Source organism: Manacus vitellinus, unplaced genomic scaffold (assembly GCF_001715985.3).
Source record: "Manacus vitellinus isolate BGI_N305 unplaced genomic scaffold, ASM171598v3 scaffold_22_pilon, whole genome shotgun sequence".
Taxonomy (NCBI): domain Eukaryota; kingdom Metazoa; phylum Chordata; class Aves; order Passeriformes; family Pipridae; genus Manacus; species Manacus vitellinus.
Window position 1 is genome coordinate 2305414 of NW_021939632.1, and position 25540 is coordinate 2330953.

Here is a 25540-nt window from a genome sequence, read left to right on the forward strand (position 1 = left end):
CCGGGCCTGACATCACGGCTCCGGCTCCCGCTCCCGGGACGGCGCCGCTCTCCCTCCCGCCGCCGCGCAGAGGTGAGGACCGCGGGGACGGGCACCCGCGCGGGACGGGCACAGTCCGCGGCCAGCGGGGCTGAGCCCACGGCTGGGGCTCGAACCGGCAGCCGCAGGCGCGCCGGGCGTGCGCGGTGCAGCGCCGGGGCGGGGTCGGCTCGCTCGGCCTCGGCTCGGCTGCCCCCGCCCGGGGAGAGACGTCTCGGGTCCGCAGGGGCTCCCGTCGCGGAGCGGTGCCTCCTAGGCTCCCGTTCCGGGATCCCCACGGCCGGGCTACGGAGCGGGGCTGGTCCCTCTCCGCGGCCCGCTCCGCCCATGGGCTCGGGCTGCGGGGTCCGGGCCCCCGGGGAGGTTTCGGACGCAGCCGGCTCGGTGCGAGTGTTGCGTTTGGGGCTGGAGACAGATCTCGGGTGGAGATTTCCGCGGGGGCTGGTGTGTCCCAGTCCGGGAGGTCACTGGGAAAAGAGGTCGGTGGGATGCTCGTCCCTGGTAGGTCCGCCGGGTTACGATGCGGGGTGCCCGCGGGAAGAGCTTTCCCGTAGCTACTGGACACGTCCGTGCGGATGCGGCAAACTCCCTGGCACCGGGCAACCCCCCCCCGCCCCCCGAAACAGCTCGGGTTTGCTGTTCCAGGTGATGTGGTCCTCGTGAGTGCAGAGGAGATGGATGGATGGATGGATGGATGGATGGATGGATGGATGGATGGGTGCACTTGTGTTCCTCTGGGACCACTTGGTGTTTGGGTTTCACTTTTCATTCTCAGCTCTCCAAATGCTTTGAGGAGATGAGTGGTTTCTTCCAGCCAGGGAGAAATCAGCACTGAGATATAAAAAAACTTGGAGAAAATCTTGGCCAGGGCCCAGGATCCCTCAGGGGCGAGTGGGGAGGGCTGTGTGGTTTCTGTGCTGATTTAGGGACTTGTGAAAGCTACAAAGATTGGATACTTATTGGGGAGGACTTCAGCATTTGATTCCTGTCAGAGTAACAAAGGATGAAAACTGTGAAGGAGTTGGAGAGCTGACTTTGTAGTATGACCATCCCTCAGATGATGTAACCTGTGGTGGGACTTTCCCTGTATTGTGACCCTGGTTAGGGTGTAACACCTGCCTGGGGGGTACACAGGGCCGTCACAGCCCCATCAGGGAGCCTGGGGAAGGGTTTGTGTTCCTAATGCCTGCACCACACTGAGCAAAGCAGAGGGCAGACAGGTACTGAAGACCCCAGATGATTTCTGTCAGAATAGTCTAAATAAAACTAACACAGAGAAAATTGGCTCCTGTGGCCAGAAACCAAAACTGAGAGACAGCAGGAGAGGAAGGCCATCGCCTACAGCATCAATACTCTGTGGGCTGGGGAGATGCAGGATTAACAAGATTTAAATACTGCATCAAGCTTAAGTTTTCTCTTCTTTTAAAATCACATTTGCCATGAAACAAAAGTACAGTGATATAAGATGCCACAGTCACTGCACATATTTGATTTCCTCTGTGATTGTAAAGAAGAAAATGTTGATGACTCAACAAGTCTGTGTTTAACAGAACCACATCAAACCCCAGGAAAACGTGCTCTTTGAAAGCATAATAATTTTTTGTTGTTTGCTTTGCTTTTTATTTTTGTTTTGGGTTTGTTTTGTTTTGCTTTTTATTGTTAAGAAATATGCTTTGACTGTGACCTTGTAACATCACTCCCATAAATAGAAGCAGGTTTAGATTCAGGGGAAACACATTTTTTCTGATGGTGGAAGAAGTAGGCCAGCCATGCTCTCTCTCTTGAGAGGTGGGAAAGGCAGTGGCAGCTGTGTTAAGAAACATCACATACCAAGAATTAAAACCCACCAATTTGTTATCTCCAAGTTTACCATCAGTGATTAGAGTTAGCTTTTTGTCAACCCCATAATGGAAGAAAATGCTATTTTCAAATTTTAATTTACTGCTTCTCATAGGGTAGTGTCATGGATTGACCCTGGCCAGATGCCAGGTAGCCACTAAAGCCACTTTCTCACTCTCCCTCTGCAAGTGCACAGTGGAGAGAGAAAAAAAGCCAGCTAAGGATTCATGAGTTGAGATAAGAGCTAGGAGAGGTGAGTTACTGATTATCTTCACGAGCAAAACAGACTCAAAGTGGGGATAGTACTTAAATTTATTACTAACAGGATCAGAGCAAAAGAGTGAAAAGTAAAATAATCTTAAAAACACTTTCCCCCCCATCCCTCCTTCCTTCCATGTTCTCCCTTCTCGCCTCCAGCAGTGCAGGGGGATGGGGAATGGAGGTCGTGGTCAGTTGTTGTCAGCCACTGCTCAGGGAGAGGAGTCCTTCCCCTGCTCCCGTGGGGTCCCTCCCACGGGAGACAGTCCTTGATGGACCTCTCCGGTGTGAGTCCATCCTTCGGGCAGCATTTCTTCCCAAACTGCTGTTCCGTGGGTCACTCCTCCATGGGGTGCAGTCCTTCACGGATGAGCTGTACTGACGTGGGTCCCCCACAGGGGCCACAAGTCCTACCCAGGAAAAACCTGCTCCAGTGTGAGCTTCCCTCTCCATGGGTCGCAGGTCTCCCGCAGGACCCCACTCCATCTTGGGCCTCCCGTGGGGTCACAGCCTCCTTCGTGCATCCACCTGCTCAGCATGGGCTCCTCCATGGGTGAAGGTGGGTCTCTGCACCCCGATGGTCCCCCATGGGCTGCAGGGGCACAGCTGCTCCACCCTGGTCTGCACCATGGGCTGCAGGGTCTCAGCTCTGGTGCCTGGAGCACCTCCTGCCCCTCATTCTGCACTGACCTTGGTGTCTACCTTGTTCCCATGTTCTCACTCCACTCTTCCCTGGCTGGAATTCCTTCTGTGCCACAATCTTCTTTTCTTAAATATGTTCTAACAGTGGTGTTACTATCAATCCTGACTGGCTCGGCCTTGGCTGGCAGCAGGAAGTCTGTCCTGGAGCCGGCTGGCATTGGCTTCACGGGACAGGGGAAGCTTCTAGCATCTTCTAACAGAAGCCAGCCCTGTAGCCCTCCAACTACCAAAACCTAGCCACAGAAACCCACTACAGGTAGTTTTCCCTGCAGACCTGCAGTGGATTAAGCAGCTTCCCATCTTCATCTAAGTTTAAGTGAACTGTTGCTTAACTGAAAGGATAAAACATTTTGAAAGCATGTTGGTGATGTGGGAGTTTCCATCACATTTCCAAAAGCCATTACATACTCTGGGGCCTGAACCACTTGAACATTTTGAAAATTTTCCCATGGTTTAAGGAACTGAGACAGAAATTCCTCCCATCCTTTTTCCAGGTTCTCAGATTTTCAGTGAGTCTCTCTAAAGCCTTGGTTGTGGCAACACATGCGTTTCCATTTAGTTTATATGAACTATACTATGGTAGTCTTTGGAAAAAAATGTCCTAAGAGGTCCCTATGGACTGTAGGCTTCAAGAACCAGGGTCTGTGGTAACGTGTCCACCACTGAAGTAGGCTGATATCAACTACCCATCATGAGCAAGCACTGATAGATCATAGAGTCATAGAGTAGTTTGGGTTGGAAGGGACCTTAAAGATCATCTTGTTCCAATGCCCCTGCCATAGGCAGGGACACCTTCCTCTAGAACAGGTTGCTATAAGCCCTGTCCAACCTGGTCCTGAACACTTCCAGGAATGGAGCATTCACAGCTTCTCTTGGCCAGTCCATCGCCACCCTCAGTGAAGAATTTCTTCCTTATACCCTCCTTCAGCTTAAGGACATTCCCCCTTGTCCTGTCACTACAATCCCTTGTGAAAAGTCCCTCTCCAGCTCTCTTGTAACCCCTTTAGGTACTGGAAGTTGCCCTAAGGTCTTCCTGGAGCCTTCTCTCCTCCAGGCTGAACAACTCCAACTCTCTGAGCCTGTCTTCTTAGGAGAGGGGCTCCAGCCCTCCGAGCATCTTTGTGGCCTCCTTTGGACTTGCTCCAGCAGGTCCATGTTCTTCTTAGGTTGGGGTTAGATACTAACCTGCATCACTTCAGGTGCTTAGAGTAAATTAACTTCTCACCACAAGGCTGTCCTGGTCAAACATGGGTGCAGGAGTCAGTGCTCCAGCACAGCTGGCTTTACAAAACTCATTCAAGACCATCAAAGAGAAATCCCAGGCAGACAGACTCGGCCAGACAAACAGCATCAGCTCCCTCTGCAGCTGCCAGCACAGCTTGGCACAGTATGGCTCTCCTGAGCAGTGGTGAAATACATGGTGTTTGTACTCATTCAGCACAATGAGTGGGGCTCCCTAAGTCTTTGGGGTCCTCAGGAGAGACATGTTGTGCACACCTGCACATATTTGTCTCTCTGGGCTGAACTGCAAAACCCCTGCCAGTGCAGTGGAAAAGTTGAAGCAAGCTGGATCTCCTCTGTGGGATGCTGGACCAAAGGCATGTTTTGGCCAGGCATAGACAAACAGTGGGGGAGGAAGGGGAAGGCAGAGTGCTCTGGGATCCTGGCATGTCAGGGAAGAGAGTTGATTTCCAGTGAAGAGCATCTCTCTCCCACCCAACTCCACCCATCTGGGTCCCCAAAGACTGACTACCTGGTCAGCCGATTGCATTTGCCCTGTCTCTCCCAGGATCTTTGCAGGAGCTGCTGGGAAAGGTGGAAGAGGCAGATCATGGGCCTACATGAGCTTTTTTGCCCTTCCTGGGCAGAGCTCCATGTTTTCACCACTGGGCTGATTCAGGGCTGGCTCAGAGCTACCTGTGCTGTGAACACGGTGTGTCACGCCTGTGCTCCCCAGGGGGAAACCAAGGGATCAGCAAGAGTTGGGCTGGCCCTCTGCCATAGGCTGTGTCTTCCCTTCACCCCACACTGCCCCCCAAGCCATCTTCTCCCCATGTGGTCCTGTGCATCTTCTGAGTCACTGGGAGAGGCAAAATCAGAAAGACGAGGGCGTGCTGATCTTGGAGACCCTTCTAACAGGCACTGCGGTGTGGAAATAGCCAATACAAATATTTAAATGCACACGCAGTGCAATTCCTCCCTGTCTTTCCTGGAAAGAAACAAAGAGGTTTTAAAGAGCTGGAGCCTCTGCCAGCTCCCTGCAGTGACTGCTGAAGTCAGGTCTCGCCATCCCTGAAGCCCTGGAGCTCCCAGCAGAGCAGCACGTGCTGCCCGGAGAGGAGCGGAAGCACCAGCTCATTGCAGGCAGGAGCACCTCCTCTCAGCGTGTCTGGCCGCAGGGCGTTACTAGATCTACCTGAGAAACTTCCACCATCCTGGCTTTTGGCTGCTTCCCTGTTCTCCTTGCACTTTAGAGAGGGGAAGGCTCAGAAATAGGTGAGTCACTGAGATGATCATTAACTTGTTAAGAGCAGCAAGAGATTGAAGACCGCCAAAAAAAGCAAGAGAAGCCCCATAACACTTAAGTACAGCACCTGAAGTTGTTGTAAACCACCCCTTTATATCGCTGAAGAACTGTGAGCTGATAAGCAGAGGAAATAACCTTTTCATTCCAAGTCACATCAGCCAGATACAGTCCTGTGTGCTATGTCAGCAGCACTGCTCTACCAAGCTCTGTCTTGCTTCAGGTCTGTGCTCTCCATGGTCTTACAGTGAAACCTCTGGGCTTCCTAGACTTTCAGATTCCCATTTTATCATGTTTTATTACAGGGCAGGTCTTTCCCAGGCTTCTCATTACTCTGTCAACACAGTGGGCACAGGCAGCAAGATCTTTTTGCAGAAGAGCAAAGGAAGCTCTTCAAACAAGGACTTTGCTGTAGAGAAGTGGTACTGCAAAGGGGGGCCCCTTGCCTTTGGAGACAAATTTGGAAGTGGAGAGTTTGCAGGCATCTATGGCAAAACCTGTTGGTAACTGCTTAAAAGTACATAATTTTGATGAAAACAGACCAAAAGTTTGTTTTCCAGTTCTGTATTATATACGGGTGATTTTTCTGCTCAGCACTGGGTGTTTAACCTTGGGGAGGGAGATTATTCCTACAAAGTGACCACAGGCTGGTGTAGTTCTATACAAAAACTGTAGCCAAAATGTCTGAACTTATGTGGGAAAAAAAGAGACTATTTTGCCCCGTAGGAAATTCTGGTTGGCCTTTCTCCTCTACTTTTCTCTGTTTTGAAAGATGTTCTTGACTTTTGGTCATGGTGAAGAACATCTTGTGGTCAGGGACATGCCTTTGGCTTCACTGCTGGCTTCCAAAAACAACATTCTCAATATTTATCAATGTTTAAACCTGAGGGTGTGCGGAGTGGGGAGGGTCAGTGCCTGTCAGCCCATGTTTTCATTAGCGGGTGATGGAGTAGGGAGGCACATACTGAATTTGTAGGTGACACTGAGCTTGGAGGGACTGGAACCATTTTAGAGGAGAGACTAAAAATTAAAAATCGTTGGAGAGCTGGTCTAAAAAAACAGGGAGAGTGTTATGTCCTGTGTGGTCGGACTGACTGACCGCCTGGACACTGGGTGAGCGACCGGCCAGACAGTGGCCGTGGGGAGCCAGAGGACAGGGTGATGGACACTGTGCCCCATGAGTCAACAGTGTCACACAGTTGTGCAAAAGCAAACACTCTTCTGGGATGAAGAAAGAGAAGTGGCGCGTTGGGGAAGCGGCGTCTCTGCTCCAGCTGGTACCTTTTAGGGGCTCAATTGGAAAATGCAGTTCTGGGCATCCTCCAAGAAAAATGAGAGCAAGGAACAGAGGCTGAGTTGTTGGACACCCTGTAAATAACAGCTCTGATGGAGAGTTGGGTTTCACGTGGGCAGGAAAAACTGAAGGGAGATATGAAACCTGTTCTCGAAATGCAGAATGTGTCTGCAGAGAATGACAGGGCAAATCATTTGCCGAGTCCTTTGGGGGTAAAAGAAGAAGCGATGAGGTTAACTGGATTGAGAGATTAAAGACGAGAGAAAGCAGGTCTCTGCAGGAGCTTATGGAAGTGGTTTTAACAGACAAATACCTGATAAATGAGATAATCAGGTAAACACCTGCCCTGGGGCAAGGGAAGGGATGAGGACCTGAGAATACAAAGTGCATTAGAGTGGAGAACAGGGCAGGTCTGTCCCCACCGCATTGCAGGGGACAGACTCAGCACCCCGTGATGCCTGCTTGGGGCAGGACCATCTACCCTGGGACACGTCCCTGTCCCACCTCCCCACCCCAGCAGTAGGGTATGGGGTCAACAACTCCCCGTTCCCTGTCCCATATGCCTGTGGGCAAAGAGGCCGAAGGACAGCAGCAGGGAGAGCCTAGCCCCCAGCATTTCCTCATTCTCATATCCTGGCTGGCAGCCTGGGTAGGTTTGCAACATGGCTTTTCTGGCTGAGGCAATACCGAAGGGTGATTTATACCCTTTGCCAGTTCCTGGTTTGAGCCACTGGGGATAAAACTCTGCTTTGGAAGGAGAAAGAGGAAAAGGGGCAGCAAGCTTAGTTTCCCCAACTCCTTCTCTCACCTGCAGAGCAGAGTAAGTCATTTCCAGTCAGCCTGGGCAGCACTGAAAGGTCTCCAGAAATGTGCACCAGAGCCAGGATTAAAGCGGCTTTGGATAAACCCTTTTATTACTTAAATCTCTTCCAGTTCCAACAGGTTCAGGTTCATGGTACTTGCTGTGTTCCTGGGAGGGATGCTCTGTGTGTGGGAAAAAGAGTTAAACATTTGATTTTCCTTGGAAATAAAAGAATTGTAGCCAAAAAAATGAATATTTCTGCTCACAGCAAGACCTGACTGAAGGCTTCAGGTCCTGAACGTTCCTCTCCAGCTGGGGGTTCTCGAGGGTTAACACAGCTGGAGATGCTCTGCAAACAGAGGCTGTAGGGCTTTGGCTTCATTGTTCAAAGGTCCCTCCATGCAGACTGAAAGTCCTCTGGAGGCAGAGATCACCCCTGTCCTCCAGTGTGTGTGTTTGTGGGGCTGTGCTCCATGGAGCCGGATGCCAGCCATGCAATGACCTCTGCAATGACCTGACCAAGGGCTCTGCTACGTCATTTGATTCCTCATGTGCCTTGCTGGTCTTTCAACCCATGTGCTCATTAAGGAATGTAGATTATAATTGTGTGCTTTATGTCAAATAACCCCCAAGCAGAAGCTGAAGCACAGAGCAGGCTCTCTGATGACCTGCACTGGGCTGAATCCAGAGCTTCTGGAGACTCAGCTGTGGAAGGTCTAAACAAAACCTGACTTCAGGGGAAGACACAAAAGCAGTTGTTTTAGCCAAGGTAGTGCATCCTAAGACTCCATCCGTGAGGCTGAGCTCAGAGATGAGTTTTTGTGCAAACAGGAACCAGTTTGCTTGCACAGAACAGGATATTATTTGAGCTCCTTATGAGATTGCTGCCATGTTCTTCAGCAGAATTTGACTCAGTGATAAGTTTAAGGCACTGCCTTTTTATTAGAGTTATTGTAAAACTAACTTGTCTTTTATCTGATAAATCTGAATAGCAGGGCAGTGAAATGAGTCTTAGTTTTTTTTGTCCAGAACTGAAGCGAAGCTCGTGCTTTGCCGTTCGAGATCCATCCTTCTTCAGAGTGTACAACTCAAACACTTCCAGACTGCAAATTACAGGAACCAGCTAGGCTATCCTGCTGCACCAGAGGACGTGAGAGGGGCCCAGAAAGATGGTCTCATTGTTAAAGACATGGTCGAAGATATCTGGGTCATCCCAGACAAACTTGCTGGAGTCTCATCATTGTTACTATCTTAGTCCTCCACGTCTGTTGAAAGAGGATAACCTATGAGCTGGCTCCTCATTAGCTGTGGGGGATGATCTGCTTGGCAGATTGACTCTGCTGTGAGCCCAGAGACACCTGAGTGGGCTCCTGCAGCCCAGCTCCATCCAGAAAGTCTGTCCTGCTGCAAAACTTGTGTGAGGCCTCTCAGTGTGGGCAGAGAGGCAGAAAAACCTTGTTTGCCTGGCACCGAGCCTAAGCTAACAGCCTCTGCCAAGCCTCAGGTGCAAAATATGTAGAATTATCCCTGTTTTTCTTCTGTGAGAACCCCCCCCTCCCTCTGCCTGGGCAACAGCGATTTGACTGCTTCGTTTCACTCAGCTTCTCTCTGTCTGATCCCATTCTTTGGGGCAGAAGTGGCCTTCTGGCCAGTTTTTTAGGGTGCCTGGCAGAGGGGAGGTCCCTGTCTTGCTCACTTGCCCATCATTGCTCTTCTCCTACAAATAATAGCAGTAATTGCAATGCAGTTGGTGAACTGCACATGGGAACAAGTGTGCTACAACTGGACAGACCATCCCCACACAGTGATAATAAGGCTGTCAATTAACAGTCTAGCTCAAGGGCAGCTCTGTATTGTATTCAATATTTTAGTTATGGAACTGCTGCGCAGTTAGGATTGAAGTTAGTTTACTTCCACTGGGCTGCGCTTTAAATCATTTTGTAGCTTCCTTGGTAAGAAACTGATCTTGAACTGGCTTTGGATGGGTTGACCTTGCCCTGGAGAATTAGCTTTGGCAGGGAGAGTTTTAAGCAGGTAACCCATTGTCCATAGCTGCAGAAAAAGAAGTGTGGACTCAGGGCGGTGGCAGGAGATGGGGGTCTGAATGCTCTGCAGAGATACAGAAGTGAAAAAAAGCTGTTGCCTAATCAGACAGTTCATTGCCAGGCATCTGTTAGGCAGAAACCACAGTGTTTGTCTCAGTGAAATGCGTTCATGGTGAAAGAGGGATTTTCTCTTCCTTTCCTCGGGAGGATTTCAGCGCATGACAGTGACAGCAATGCAACCCACGGGGGTAAGCAGCAGCCAGCAGCAGGGATGGGTCCTGCTCCAAAGCCCCAAAGCCAGAGCATGACTGAAATAATCACACCAAAATCCACAGAAAAGATTTTGCGTCTTTTTAACTACCCTGCTGACTTCAAAGGCCATTTAATTATGTCATCCCTTTTAATCAAAATAACTGGAGACAGCAAAGCTGTTTATCTCCAAACATTGCCAACATCTCTATACATGTTCAGTGGCAGATACAGGACAGAGAAAACATACTACAAGAAAATTTGCTTGCAGCAAAATTTACGTCCCAGTGGGAGCACAGAGAGAGCTTTTGAGGTGCCTTAAAGCAATTATGAAATGAGTCTGTGGGTAACAATCACTTCACCACCCTGAATACTGATTTCTCTCCGCTTGGCTGAGAGCCAGAGATGTGTTTCTTTATTTTGGGATAATATTTTGTGAGTACAGGTGGTGGAAAAGGAGGAGGGGTGCAGGAAAGCAAGCTCATTATGCTAAACAATAGCACTGGCCCTAGAACAAATAGTTCTGGCCATGAATAAATTTAAGTGGAGCAAGAAGGTTTCTAGAAGGTAAAGCAGTGAGTGTTTGATAAAGCGTCTGATAAGAAGGGACCAGGGAAAAAAACCCACACACACCATCTTTTCAGATAGAGCTGCTTTACTTTACACAAGGGGCTTCCTGTTGACCTGAACTCCACTTGTGAGGTCACTCCTCATCTCCAGAAGTTTCAAATGGTCCCTGCTCCCTCCTCACCCATGTGTTTCTTTTCCAAGCTGAAAGCTCTCATCATCTCTCTCACTCGTTCCCTATGACCCTTCCTTAGGTTTATTCCCTTTTTTTTTTTTTTGCAGTGGGATGAGCAGAACTGCAGTGTGCTGTCCAGTCTATGGATTTATAGACTGGTATAGTTGTGTTATCTCCACTGTTTTGTATGCCTTTCCCACTAATTCCTGGTGAAACTTCCTAGTGACTGTGATACACATGGAATACACCTAAGGCAGGGGTGTGTGCACAGGCAGCAGCCTGGGTTAATCACTGACACAGCCAGCATCACCAAATCAGCTTTGCTTGGTGAGAGGCAGGGAGAGCAGACAGACCTCTGCCATAGAAACGGTATTGTCTCTGAAGCTGTGGTGGTTTTGTATCCAGGACAGTGAATTACAGTTTCAAAGTCCATCTGCTGAAGGTGTTTGGCAGGCTTTCGATGAGGATCAGGACTGAGATTGTGGTCACTGTGTGAGAGTAACTCCCTCAGTAACTCGGCTGTGTTTGATGTGTGTCTGCCAGGGACCACCAAGTTGGTATTTTCAGAGTAATGTGACACTCTGATCATTTTTCTGAGTGTTGCTAATAAGATTACAGCTCATTAAAGTGTACATATATGCTATGGGGGATTATGCCCATAGGCAGTTCTTGGCATGTATCAGTAGCGAATTTTGGTGCTCAGGCACTTGGAATGAAGAGATCCTTCTGCAGATTCTTCACAATAGACCGACTGTCTTAAATGATTTAGATTAGATATTATGAAGAAATTCTTTACTATAAGGGTGGTGAGACACTGGCACATGTTGCCCAGAGATCTTGTGGACTCCCCATCCCTGGAGGTGTTCACAGCCAGGCTGGATGGGGCTCTGAGTAGCCTGGTCTAGTGGAAGGTGCCCCTGCCCATAGCAGGGGGTTCGAACAAGATGATCTTTAAGGTCTCTTCCAACCCAACCCATTCTATGATTCTATGATCATCACGCACAAGCTCTATCTTCTCAATAGTCACTCCCTTTCCCAGATCACTTATGAGCATGTTGAACAGCACAAATCCTCAGGGAAATCCCTTGACAACCTATTCCCATTATGAAAATCATTTATTTCTTCTCACCCTTTGTTTCCCATTGGTAACTATTCATGCAGAAGTGCCCTTCCCCTTTGCACTACTACTGCGCCAATTCCAGAAAAGCCTTGGGCAAAGGATATTTCCAAAAGCCTATGAAAAACACCTCTGTGCCAGGGACCAGGTCACCCCAACTGAGTGGTAACCTTCACTTTGAAAGAACTTGACCAGCTATAGGGCACTCCAAAGCCAAGTTGTCTCCCTCCCCAGTATATCACACATGGTCTTTATTATAATCTCTAGCAGTGTGCCCAGTACAAAAGCCAGATGTCCTGGTTTGTAAGTTCCCTGAGCCACCTTCCGAGCCCTTTAAAAATCTGACCTCCAGGAATTTGCCATTCCATAAGGGTAAATTTGCTGTTCCTTCAGTCGAGAGGCAGATTTGAGCCACAGGAACAGGCTGAGAGCAGTCTGGCAGTTCCCTGCCCAAGTTTCTTCTGACCTCCAGGTCTAGCTGCTGTGCTGCCTGTGAATTTATTGATCTGCTTAAAACCTCTCCATGCCCTCAATATCTAATCTGTTACAGGGCAAAATTCATTAACGTTTGTAAAGCTCATCAAGATCTTTCATGAGCAAATCTCATCATGTTTTAATATATTTTTTAAATGTCACGAGTAAGTTCTCATTACTCATTAAAGAGCTGAAGCAAACAGCACTTGCCAGACCCAAATATTCGAATAGGCAAAGGCTGCAACTCTCTTCGCTTACCACTTTTAGAACACTTTCAATTCAACTTCAACTCCCTGCATTGATTCTGCTCCTGCAAATCAGAAGCACCCACCCCTCCGGCTTTTCCAAATGTAGGCTCAGGGATCCTCTTAGACCCCTGGACCAGGACTTTTCAGGAGATCCCACATGGGGATCTGAGAGCTGCTGATCCCGATCACTCGTAGCATTGCCCTGGCTTTGCAGTGTGAGATGGCAGCATGAGGAACAGCAGAGGGTGGATGAGTGCATCCATCAGGTGTTGGATCACACAGACCTGGGAAACCTCCCTAAAAGCCTTCACCTTCCAACCTAGAATGGTATTGTGTCCCCCTCCAATGGTGCTTGTACATTACTGCACCCTTGCTGGCGGGTTTGGCAGTTGGGTCCTGGGCTACTGGGGCCAAAACCACATTCACCTGTTCAAGTGGCCTAAGTGGCACTTTTCCCCATGACCGCAGGTGTGATCTGGGTCTCTGCAAGAGCTCCACAGTGAGTTGGTATTTCTCCTTGGTTTTCCTGCCAGGATGTCCAGAGGAGACATGGCCAAGCCCCTCCTGGGCCATGGGAGCACGGAGGGTGACCCCGGCGTGACGCCTGCGTCCGGCCGCACCATCGGGGTGCTGGGGAGCGGGGACTTCGCGCGGTCCTTGGCCATCCGCCTGGTGTGCTCCGGCTTCAAGGTGGTGGTCGGCAGCCGCAACCCGAAGCGGAAAGCCAGCCTCTTCCCTTCCGCGGCAGAGGTCACCTTCCAGGCCGAGGCGGTGAAGAAGACAGACGTCATTTTTGTGGCAGTTTTCAGGGAACATTACTCCACCCTCTGTGACCTGGCTGATGTGCTGGCGGGCAAGATCCTGGTGGACGTCAGTAACAACACAGAGATCAACCATCACAAGGAGTCCAACGCAGAGTACTTGGCTTCCCTGTTCCCAGCCTCCACTGTGGTCAAGGGGTTTAACGTGGTTTCTGCATGGACGCTGCAGTCAGGTGCCAGAGATGGAAACAAGCAGGTATTGTTTTCTTCCAACAAGGGCTAAATCACAGCTGCTTCAGCAGCTAAGGTCTGGCAGCATCAGCAAATGGCCTTAGGCTCCTGGAGGAGTCTGAGTGCTGGCCATGGCATCCACCCCTTAGCTTCTGTGTTTCTTTGCTCAGAAATGAAGTACCCTCACTCACTTCATGCTTTGTAGTCTTTGAAGCATCTGCCTAAGTGAAAAGTATTGTTTAATTGTCTGTTTATCTAAACAGAGCCAGTAAAAAAACTGGCGGTGTACACATGAAAGGAAACCTGTCCAGGAGAGAGGTCTTCGGCAGTTGTGGTAAATCCCTGTCAAAAAGCTTGCCAGGAATCATGATGCTCAGTGGAATAATGATGGCTCCCTGTAATACAGTATCCTTCCTGATGCACTCGATCCCAGAAGCCTGATCTCCTTGCCCTATATGTATATTTCTGTTTGTTGCAGGTTCTGATTTGCTCAAATAACCAAGAAGCTAAGCGCACTGTAGCAGAAATTGCTCAAGTCATGGGATTCACCCCTGTGGACATGGGCTGCATGTCGTCAGCCTGTGAGATCGAGAACATTCCCCTGCGCCTCTTGCCAGCCTGGAAAATCCCCATCTTTTTGGCTCTGGGGCTTTTTCTTTGCTTTTTCACTTACAACCTGATCCGGCAGGTCATCCACCCTTTTATCAGGGAGCAGAAGAACAAGCTGTACAAGATCCCCATCGAGGTGGTTAACACGACGCTGCCTTGCGTGTCCTACGTCATGCTGTCCCTCGTCTACCTGCCTGGGGTGCTGGCAGCCTGCTCGCAGCTCTACTATGGCACCAAATACAGGCGCTTTCCAGACTGGCTCGACCAGTGGCTCCAGCACCGAAAGCAGATCGGTCTCCTCAGCTTCTTCTGTGCAGCCCTGCATGCCGTGTACAGCCTCTGCCTGCCCATGCGCCGCTCCCACCGGTACCTGTTAATCGAGACGGCCGTCAAGCAGGTAACGTGGGTGCTCCTCAGGTCAGCACCCGGAATAATCTACATCCAGGTGTTGGGTGGCAGGCTTAATATCTTGGCTTTTTTTCACTTGCTTTCCAAAGCAGGTGTGGGACAGTGGGAATAAGCTGTTACGTATAGGAGTCCTTTCCCCGCAGGTCAGTCACACACCACACACTGGGCACCCACCCATCCATGCTGAGGACCCACCACCTCAGAGGGTGTTCCCTGTGCACTTACAGCCAGGCCTAGGATCAAAGTGCCCCATGCCATTGCTCCCCAGTAGCACAGAGAAGCCTTTGAAACCAGCCTTGCCTGGCACCTGGCATGTCTGAGACTAAGGCAGAGGCAGGAAAAATGCCAGGAGAGGAGAAATGGGGGAGAGAGCAGAGTTTCCCTCAGCTTTTCTCTCTAGGTTTTGGGATATTCCTGTTTGTTCATACTGATGTTCACAGTATGTGCTGCTGGAGTGACCAAGTCATAACCCAGGGCAGGTTGTGTGTCCTTATCACAGTGTGCCTCCAGGAGCTTAACAAAATAGTGGTGAGGAACTGGTCATAGTCTAAGAGAAGGAGTAAATGGAAAGGGACTTTATTGCCTCATTGAGACTCTCGGCATTGTTTGTCCACTGTGAGATTGCTGCCTTCAGGCTGTTCAGCCAGCTCTGTAGCTCAGCAGTGCCACAGGAGAATGTAATTTCCCTCTTTTGTGCCCCTAACTTCTCACTGCTCCACCCTACTCCCTCCTGGGATGGCACAGGCTTTGTGCAGCTGAGTGAGGAACCTGATGAAGGAATTACCTCACAACCAGTCTGCTTTCTGCACTGGGGTATTTGCACAAGTGATTCCAAATGTGTATCCCAACACAGAGGAGGGAAGGGGCTGTGGGGGCAGAGAGGAGCAGGATGGCTGGTTTCAGCAGCAGTGCCTCTTCAGAGCATCCATCAAACACCATCCCCAGCCTCTCAGCTCCAGCCTTGAGCAGGTCCTTCTCAATTGCCACAGTTGCACATTAATCTCAGGCAAGCATCCTGTGTTCATTTCCCCTCTGCCTCCTGTTTTCTAGCAACATCTTTGTTTAGTATATTAAACCCATTTAATGGGCTAAAGAGGACAGTTCTAAATGTTCCTCTTTGCCATGCAGTATAAAACCCATCTTCCCTTCCATTAGCATGAACAATTTCCCCCCTAAATGCACTTAAAACAAAGGTTATTAGGAGAGTACTGCATATTCAAGCATCTGTATTTGTTTTCTTGTCTTTAAACTAACTTCTCATTGTAATTATCTTTCCAAATGTGACTTTGGGGCTTGCTGCTGTGGTTACGGGGACGGGAGCTGAGAGCATTCAGCAGTTCTTCCCAGCAGGCTTCAAATCAAGTCTAGCTTTGGCCAAATGGTGGTGGGATAAGGGAGCATTTCCACATCTCCCAAATAGGCAAATAGTGCTGGAGGTATGAGTAGGACCAATGCTCACCCAAGAAAGCTGCTTCCAAAACCAAAACAAATAAAATTCAGTTCCTCTATTCCTAAGTGCTCCATTTTAACAAACCTTCATTGTCATGCCAGGCTGTGGAGAAGAAGATGAATATCTGGGTAGAGGAGGAAGTCTGGAGAATGGAGATTTATATCTCTGTTGGAATTATTGCCCTGGGCTTGCTGTCGTTACTTGCCATCACTTCACTTCCATCCATCGCAAACTCTCTCAACTGGAGGGAATTCAGTTTCATTCAGGTAAAGTTGACATTTGCCAATGCCAGAGAGTGATTCTGCAGAGTCAGGCCCTCACACAGGCCAAAGAGGGCAGGGTTTGACCTGCTGTCCCAGCCCATCCCTGCTCCAGCACTGCAAGCTGTGCACTGGTGTCAGCAGCAAATCCTGCTATGCCACAGCTCCCCCTGCACCCCAGAGCCATGGATCCCTTGTCCAGGAGGTGACACCAAGAGGGGTCAGAGAGTAGAGGGCTATAGTGTGTCCTGGGGTCCGTGCTGCTCTCACACAGGAGTTTGTCCTGTCTGCAGAAGGTGCTTCTCTCAGGGGGAAGGGGAAATGCAGTGTGTCAGTGGCATGACACATGAGGATCAGCGGCAGCAGGGCTGCTGCAGGGAGTTTGCACCAGGCTGCAGAGGGCAGGCAGGTAGCCCACTATGGAGGCAGCTGGCTGCAGGCCACAGATCTGCCCTTGCATTTCAGGGAGAATGAGCTTCTGAAAAGGAAAGTGCCTGAGAGGACAGTGCAAGGGAAAGACAGGTTTGGCAGAGCTTGCATGCACCCAAGTATTCAGCAGATAAGTTCGAAAAGGCTTAGACTGGTCTATAAAGTGCCAGAGCTCAAGCAGCACAGAGAACTGGGTATGATGCCAATGAAAAGTCCCTGTCTGATTCTAAAAACTGAATTAGGAAGGTAATTTTTTCTTTCTCCAGAGTCAATCAGTGGTTTAGGAACCGTTTTCCTGCTTGCACCAATGCCCAAGTTCCTGAGAGTCAAATTCCCTTAGTGACCTGAGTCTAGTCCATGGGACTTTCACAGACCCCAAACTCGGGAACTGCTGCCTTTTCAGGAATGTGCTTGGAGCCAGGCTTAGGGCTAACTAATGAGGATAGCAGGGAATGAACCTTCCAAGTATCCTCTGCACATTAGAGCTGATTTTGAGGCCAGGTTCCACTCACTGTGTCACAGTCGTATCCCACAGCCCTAAACCCCCTTGTTACTTGTGCCTCTTACACCACTGCTTTTTAGCATGCACCAGGCTTCATGTCCCACTGCAGTGACCCACGTGGCACCCCAACATGCATGAGCCCCCATAGGACCCCTGCTCCTCCCCTGCAGAGTCTCCCTGTGCTCCACACTGGCGCACACCTAACCCTTCCAAAGGGGAGGGCAGGGTTCAGGGATGCAGAGGTGAATATCTTATCATCCAGCCTCTGTTAAGCTCTGTTGAAGCTCTTCAGTGGTACATAAATAATTCAATATTCATTGGAGCAGGAGTTTGAAGTCTGCTCCCCTGCTTCCCCCACAAGTGCCCCGACCAAGTCAGTTTGTCTTTTTTCCTCTCTTGCTATGGGCTAGCCAGCAATTATTTACACTGAGTAGAAGAGCTGCACCAGGAGAGCTTGACCCCAAGAGATCATCCCCTGAGGAGAAGAGAGACCTGGCTTTAAACCTCTCCTTCAGATTGGACAATGGAAGCATATTAATTCTCAGCATGTCCCAGGGGAGGGCTGCAGCTGCTGGGACGTTGGATAAATTGATCCTGACTTAGGCATCTCATACCAGGAATCCTAAATGAAGGGAAGTATCTTCTTGCAGCCTGGAAGGAGGCTTTGAAACCCCTTGCATTTCCCTTTTGCTCCCCAGGCAGCCTGGCAGCTGTCCTGGAGAGTGCTGGCATTGTGTCATGTAATATATATGTTGTCACTGCAGGTAGTGCTGCCATGTCCCACCACTGCAACACGACTGTCGCATCTGCCCTTTGGGAGCCCTTCCCGTGTCTTTCTAAGGGTATGTCAGCACTGGGACCAGACAAATACATGATGGTCGGTTCCAAAATAGCTCTTGGCTGCCCCACATGGGAACTGGCTTAGTTCGTGGAAAGATACACCTATTTCTGTCTGCATGGAATAAAGCATGACAGTGTGACATGAGCTGATCACGTGCCGGAGAGGCATAGCTGGTATTGAGCCCTACTGTGGAAATACCATGTAAAAAGAGCAGGTTACAGGTCTCTTGGCATGTTACCTTCCATATTTATTTTTTTAATGAGGGTTGTTTTAAATTATTTACTCCTCAATAGGTTAGTGATGCCTTTCTTGAGGAAATTAAAAGAGCAGCTACAGCTACTGCTCCCAGGCTCCAGAGGTTACATTCACATAGCTCAGTGTGAGCCTCCCTGAATTAATGCACAGTGGCACAATGTAAATACAAGGGGTGAAGCATGAGGCTGCTTTCTCAAATATTTGGGTTTTTTAACATTTTTACAGCATGAAAGAAGAGAAATGCAGAGCACAGACATCCCAGCCAGATGTCTTCCAGAAAATGCATCAATTTGTTACCATCTCAGTTTAAATAGATGATGTTTGAGAGATGCTGTACCAAAAGCCACATGTGAGACAAATTCAGAAGCCACTTTAGTCTCCTCCTTATCCAGAGCATCACAAGTCTGACATTTTCCAGTGTTTACATCTGTATTAGTGTCATGGGATATACTGCCACAGTCTTAAAATATACATCTGTTGCCTGATGGGATGAAAATCCTGTTTGTGTTGTTGCCAAGGCTATAGAAAAAAAAGCTAATTTTCACAGTAGCTCCTGCACATACACCAATTTCAATTAAATGTGGTTAAATTGGATACACAGTTCCCCTATGTGTCCAGTTTTGATTAACAGGATATAGACACTGGATAGCAGGAATGATTTTTGTGTAATTCAAGTTATAGGAGACATTTTTAATGTTCCCCAGTGATTTACAAATCAACTCTAATTGGTTGAGAAGTAAAAATGTGTATGATTGCCTTTACCTTCCCATCCTGAAAAGTCCTCCTGGAATTTGAAGGTTGAATTGACCTGGTTTCTTTCATAGTTCATGTAGCATGAGATGTAAAGAATCCGTAACCAGACCTTTTCTAACCCTCCTGTCGACAGAGTGCGAGAGGCCAGAGCCACTTCCATGGAGCTAATGACTTCGTGGCTGCAGAAGTCAGGAACATATCTGGGTCAGGAAAGGGCTGTTTGCTTTTGGTGCTGCCCAGACATTTCTAATTGAGCCACATGTGACTGGATCAGCTTCACTGATGCATTACAGGGAGGTCACAGACACCAAGGAAATAGAAAATATACACAAAGGCTGCATTAGTAAGATAACAACTTCATGCAGCATCTTTCAGAGGGCTTTAACACCGTATGAGGGTACTGGCCCCACGTTCCCCATGTTGCGACAGTGCAAAAGAAACCTCTGCCTGTTTAAGACAGAAAGGTTTCATAGTCAGAAACTGCATAGAGAGGATAAAGGAGAGCAGAGACTCAAAACTCTGTGTGGTATCTGGGCTAATCCTGCTGGCAAATCAGCCCCATAGGGTGCTCAGCAGGCTCTGCATCGTACTATACAGAATGTATGCAGAGCTGTACATACTGAACCAAGCTGCAATCAGCAGAACTTTTGTTTTTTGTGCACTTACAGACCAACCTGTACCCAGCTGTCAGCTTGTCTGGCGGGTGCAGCCATGGGGCTCTACACCACTAATCCCAGGCACCCCCTGCTCTCACCAATCAGCCTCTCATTTGTGTTACAAGCAGATCAGCCCATTGCTGTTGTCAGAGGAGCTGCCAGCCACCAGCAGCTTAGCCATTCTCTTTTTGCCAATTAGCTTTTTGTTTCATGTGCCCTGCCATTCACACACAAAGGTGGGTTACTCAGGGCCTGGATATTGTCCTACTAATTTCCACTCCTGCTCTCCCCCAGTACCATCAACAGTTGAAAGAGAAATTGTAGAGGAACAAACTAATTATCTCCAGCTCTGGCACCTCTGCCATGCATAGAGCCCTGCTCAGGCTGACTCTGAACACTTCCTCTGCCCAGAGCAGAAAGCATCTGCTGCCCTTGGACTTCATTCTGTCCCCTTTCCCCTGCCCTGCTTTACATCTCTGCTCTGCCAGATGAGTCCCAAGCTGATACTTCCAACCTTTTGCCACCCAGAGTTTTTTTTCCTGTTGGAGAGAAGCTCAATCAATAAATGATGAATGATCTGTGGGTCAGGTCCTGCTGTTAAGTTCAACTGCGACCATGGCACGTTGCAGCAAACTCCTTAATTTTCCAAGTGCAACTAGTCTTGCCCTTGTTCAGGTTTGCTGCTTGTTACCACTTTAGTTTGGACTTGGACATGGCTTCTGGTAAGAATGACATCTATCCCTGAAAGAAAGGAAAAATGTGGGTTTGCACGCAGGGCTGAGGTTCAGTTCACAGAACAGCTCCTGGCATGACCTTGAGTAATGCTCAGCTGTAACACAGAAGGAGTTCCTTACTTTGGCAGGGGTCATATAGGTGAAATGACCCTTACTTTGGCAGGACTCAGTGACACTCCCATGACTGCCTGACAGATGCTGTAAAAATGAAGTACCGAGATCTGGTAGCACATTTTAGAGCTGTCCTTCCCTTCCTTGCCCAGTCTTCTTAGCTGCTTAAATGATTAGCTCTGAAGTTTAGAGGAGTCTTGGTCTAGTTTTTTGGTAACACCATGGTACATTTTTAAAAGTCGTCTGGGTTTTTTAATAGTTTCCCAGCAATCAAAAATAGGAGGGGAAGGTTTGAATTGAGTAGTTTTCCAGATGAGACTGGTTTTTCAAAAGAAAACATGAATCCTTTCTCCCATCTTGCCCTGGTCCCTTATTTCCCTGCTGTGCCCTCTTTCCTGGACATATCTTCAGGAAGACCCTGTTTCTTGCTGATTTCTGATTAGCTGCACCAAGACAGATATTTTGGCTTGTAAAGGCTTCATTCCCTAAGTTAGGAACATGAGCAGCAAAGCTTGGGAGCCCCCATCTCTGATGCCGGCAGGAAGCCACAGATGAGGGAAAAACAGTTTAAAACCCCTCTTTGAGAGCAACCCTCAGAGGGAGCTGGAAATATCCAGGAGAAACATTGTCTCTATGGGTGCTTGGGAGCATGATCTCAGCTGAAAACGGGGGAAGTTCTTGTCTGCAGAACAGGGGCTGGGTTCTTGCTGCCTCCCTGAGTGGCTAAAGAGCTCTTGGCTCTCCATTTCAAAGGCTTAGTCTACCACACAGCCTGATGGTCTGGCTCATGAACTAACACAGATCTCTAGGACAGAGAAGGAAACCCTTCAGGGCTGTTGCTCACCTCAGAACAGAGCACTTGTGTCTCCACAATCTCATTTTCCTGTAGGTGATACCAGTTACCTGACAGTGTCTTCACTCCGTGCGAAGCCACAGCTTCACAGATTTCCGACAGTGCCAGCTGTGGGTCCAGAGCCACGATGCTGATGCTTCATCCCTCTCGCCAGCCATGGACTGGGAGGCAGCAGAGTTGGCAGCTGCAGCTTGGGACGAGCATTTGGGAGCTGCCTGTGCCCACCTGCTCAGCAGGAGCTGGGGCTGCTGCTTCACATGGATGTAGGAGCCCACATCTCTGCTGAGTTGGCAGCATCTTCCAGGAGACTCCTGCTGAGTTTCTAATATCACACTTAACCTCTGATTAGAAAAAGAAAAATGCAGTCTGGCACTCTACCCAGGAAAGGTTTCCAGTCATGTTTTATTCTGTCCAAGAAACACAGGAATGAATATTCATTGCTTTCTCCGTGCTATGTACACTTACAAAATGATGTAAAAAATACAGGAAAATAGCCAGGCACAAGGTCTTCTGCTAACTGGCATGTGTTTCTGTTCCTTTTAGTCCAGCCTTGGATTTATTGCCTTGGTGGTCAGCACTCTGCACACGCTCACCTACGGATGGTCGAGGGCCTTTGATGAGAACCAGTACAAGTTCTACCTGCCTCCCACCTACACCCTCACACTGCTCGTCCCATGTACTGTGATCATTGCAAAGGTCATCTTCAGCCTGCCCTGCATCCGGCACAGACTTCTGCGAATCAGGAGGGGCTGGGAGAAGGGGAGATATGTCAAATTTGTTCTGCCCAGCGCAACAGGGGAATATTCAAGTGGGGAGACCTCCAGCAATGTCTGACAGCCCCAGCTGTGATGGAGGATTTCAAAGCACTGTCAGTGTTTCTATAAAGGTGTTTCTTTTTCTTAAATATATGTACGTTTTGGTATAATTGTGTTGTGGATAAAAAATAAAATTTGGTGACTTTAGAAAATGGATAACCATGAAACTAGTTCGGACAGTAGCAGTTAAATTGTATTGCTGATTTTGCTAGAACAATTATTGCCTTAAAAATGACTGTGAAAGCTGAGCTAGGATCACTAAAATATGTGGGAAACTGATGGACTCTGTTAGTCAGATCAGTCACTTGAAGTGCTGTCTGGCAGCTCCCCAAACCAGTTCTTCTCAGTTGCTTCCCTAGCTGCTCTCATAAATTTCAATGCCTTCTTTTTAATATGAAGTTGCACCGATTTTCTGGGTTTATGACAGCAAAGATACCCTGCCTCTTGAGTGTCTGGATCAATCAAGGTGGTGAGATCTAGAAAGATCAATCCCCTCTGGTTTTGTTCTCCTCAATGAACTCTATGGACAAGTAAGAACAGCAATATCCATGTTACTAGTCAGTGCAGATATTACTAAAGCATCCAAACCTGACAGCAAGCCCAGTATCCCTGTTCTCTCAAATACGGACAGAATTTCTGGTCCTGGAAGCAGTGCCTGGTGCATGTTTATAAGCTGCAGAAACAAAGCACCTCTTCCAGCAGTATAAAAACATTTGAAGAGAGAGATAACCCTAACACCAGATGTCTGGTCTGCACTACTGGCTCTGAGATGAGAGCTACTGCTCCACGTTCTCTGTTTTACTGAGCCAGTTTCAAGCTGTATTTGATGGAAATAGAGTGAAGATAATTATTGGAAAGACCTGCTGCTTCACAAAATTACATGGAGAAAACCAAGGCCTTCCAGATGGCATTACATCAAATAATAGGGTGAAGCTTTTAGAAATTGCTGTCACCCAAACATTCCAATTTAAGCAAAAAAACCAGCAGCTCTAAACCCACTGGTTTTACTAGCAATAATAAGATCTCTGAACAGTCTTGCATGGGGATCAGTAAGTCTTGACCACAACATGAAAACACAGCAGTTGTACATTCTGGGCACAGTCCTTCATTGCCTTGCACCTTAAAAAAAGTCACTTGCTAAGTCACAAAGCAGATATCAAATGCTCTTCAGACTTCACACCCACTGCGGACAAGGTACAGGGCAGAGAAGATTTCTCTCCTAATTTCATGTTCCACCTGTTGCTTTCTGTGTCTAAGTTCTTGCTCTTTATCAGCATAATTCTTTATGTTTTGGCCATCCAAATCATCAAACAGCCAATGGACAGCCATTCACAAAAGCTCATTTTAAAGCAAGCAATTGGGATGACATAAGAAGACTACCTCAGTCAGTTCAGACACAAGGACATGCCTGGAATAGCTTTGTTTTCCTACAGTTAAGTAAAACACACCACTCAGTGTCAGTATTGCTTTGAGAAACAACAGCTGTCAGCCCCAAATGAGCTACAGTTTGGGGGACAAGAAAGTACTTTTTACTAGACCAGTTAATATAAAGGGTGGGGGGGAATTATCAACTTTGGGGCACATAAGCCCTTCTACAAGCCAACATTGCTTCTGTAGCCTGGGTGAGTTCTACACAGAGAATCTCAAGAAATCCCTGTTTAGCCTTAAGTAACTATAGTGAGTAATATTCTCCAAGTATTGTTCATGTGGCCAGTGATGATAGTGAGGGATTTCAGTTCTTGCCTAAGACTTACAGTAAATTTCCAAATGCTACTTGCTGAATAGAAAGAAGCTGGCTTGAGGGAAAAGCTTAGATTTCATAATCAGGTGACTTTGTTTTGTTGGGTTTTTGGTAACATGGGGAAGGTACCATTCTTTCCCACTGTTCCCTTCAGCAAGCTGCTGTTATCAGGTTTACACTTCCAGAACCCAGATTGGCACCTGACCAAATCACTCACCAAGTCTGCAATCACTGGCCCAACAGTATTTATTTGTGTTTAGGTGACAGGTTAAGTTTCCACATGGATCTGCGATAGTTTCACCTGAGTGTAATTCCACCCACTCCAGTTTAACTCATCCTTGAGGGAAAACTGCATTCTGCAATCTTGGTATTTAGTTGTCTTTTCCATTTTATCATCGAGCAAAGACAACATAAAAGCACCAGTTTACACTTTCTGGTTACAATGTATTTCAGTGCCTTTTTTTTTTTTTGCCCCATCTTAGCTTCTTTTCACACCTTTAGGCCAGGCAAAACTACTGCCTGGTGGCAAAAAAAAAATAAATTACAAGGCAGGGAGGCAGGAAAAGAACATCACACAGGCTTGCAGGCTTTGTCTTCGAGGGAAAAAGTGTGTTTTTATTGTGAGTCGCTGCAAGGTTAAAGTCTCACCTTTCTGTCCAGCAGAAATAAGGTTTGCACCCTTGCTTTGTTTACATGACTTTCATGCCCATATTCCCTTTCCCATGGCAAAGGGACAGTTTTCCTGAGCAGAAGTGGTCAGTGAGTCAGCATGGTGCTTTTCAGATGGATACAAGCCCAAAGGGACAGACAAGCCAGCTCAAAATCCCCACAGCATCTAAAAAAAGGCTGGTGAAGTGTCTCCAGGTAACACTTGTGCCAACACATTGGCCTGTCAGCCACTATCCCTTTTGAACACTGAAAACAATTCCTGTAAGTGCAGAACAGCATTTCACGTGGTGGCCTCTGTATGCATCTGGTCCTTAAAACATGTGACATGACAGTTTGAGTAATTTCTTCTGACTCTGGAATGCTGAAAATTAGAGTGAGGAATTTTTCAATTATCTTTTCTGTAAGCATCTTTTGGTGTGCATAGGACATTCAGTAAGATTGGCTTAAAATTTAGCAATTAACTGGTTTTGTACTTGAAGTTATTCTCTCTCTCTTTCTCTCTCTGTATATATGTACACACACATATATATCTTATCACAGAATATATAGCTGGAATGTAAATCCTTTGTATTTTTATTTTCTGTACTGCCTATTATGTGCCTCTGGATATGTAAGAACCAATTGAAAAGCTGTAACAGTAAGGCTAGTTTTAATTACTGGCATCTGTAGTTATATAAAGATATTCTGAAGAGTCTACATAATTATATCAGAACTCGTCTGAGTCTTTTTTTCCCTCCTCCCTCTAAACAATACCATTACTTTAATGGCAGTAGTAGAGTAGTGTGATTATCTAGAATTTAACCACTAAGAAATAAAACCCACTACAGCCAGCAGCTTGTAGAATCTCATTATCAAGGTAATAAAATGATCATTGCTGAGCCTTGTGCCAAGGCTCAATTATGGAGCTCCTATGCATGTGGGAGGGCACAAATGTGTCCAGACATACATTTCATTACAAGGGGCTACTGATATTACACAGCACTTGTAGCACAGGATGAAACAAGCTTAATTCACTAAATAAAATGTCCTGTTGATACAGAGTTCAAGGAAGAAGGAGGTCGAGATGAGGGTCTATGGAACTGCAAAGAAAGATGGAGTTTTAGTACTGTAAATTTGTTCCTTACTTCTT

The 25540-nt window shown here is 47.8% G+C and overlaps 1 protein-coding gene across 2 annotated transcripts; it reads left to right on the forward strand.

Annotated features, from left to right (window-relative positions):
• STEAP3 (STEAP3 metalloreductase) lies at nucleotides 1-25115 on the forward strand. 2 transcript variants are annotated; one of them, XM_018072639.2, is made up of 5 exons: nucleotides 1-72; nucleotides 12867-13350; nucleotides 13804-14331; nucleotides 15894-16058; nucleotides 21730-25115. In XM_018072639.2, exons 2-5 carry the CDS (start codon nucleotides 12868-12870, stop codon nucleotides 22018-22020), a joined length of 1467 nt encoding a protein of 488 aa, XP_017928128.1. In that variant the 5' UTR covers nucleotides 1-72; nucleotide 12867; the 3' UTR covers nucleotides 22021-25115. The 2 variants fall into 2 exon arrangements, with proteins under 2 accessions (XP_017928128.1, XP_017928129.1); XM_018072640.2 differs by lacking the exon at nucleotides 1-72 and adding an exon at nucleotides 408-684.
• Nucleotides 25116-25540: the final 425 nt, after the last annotated feature.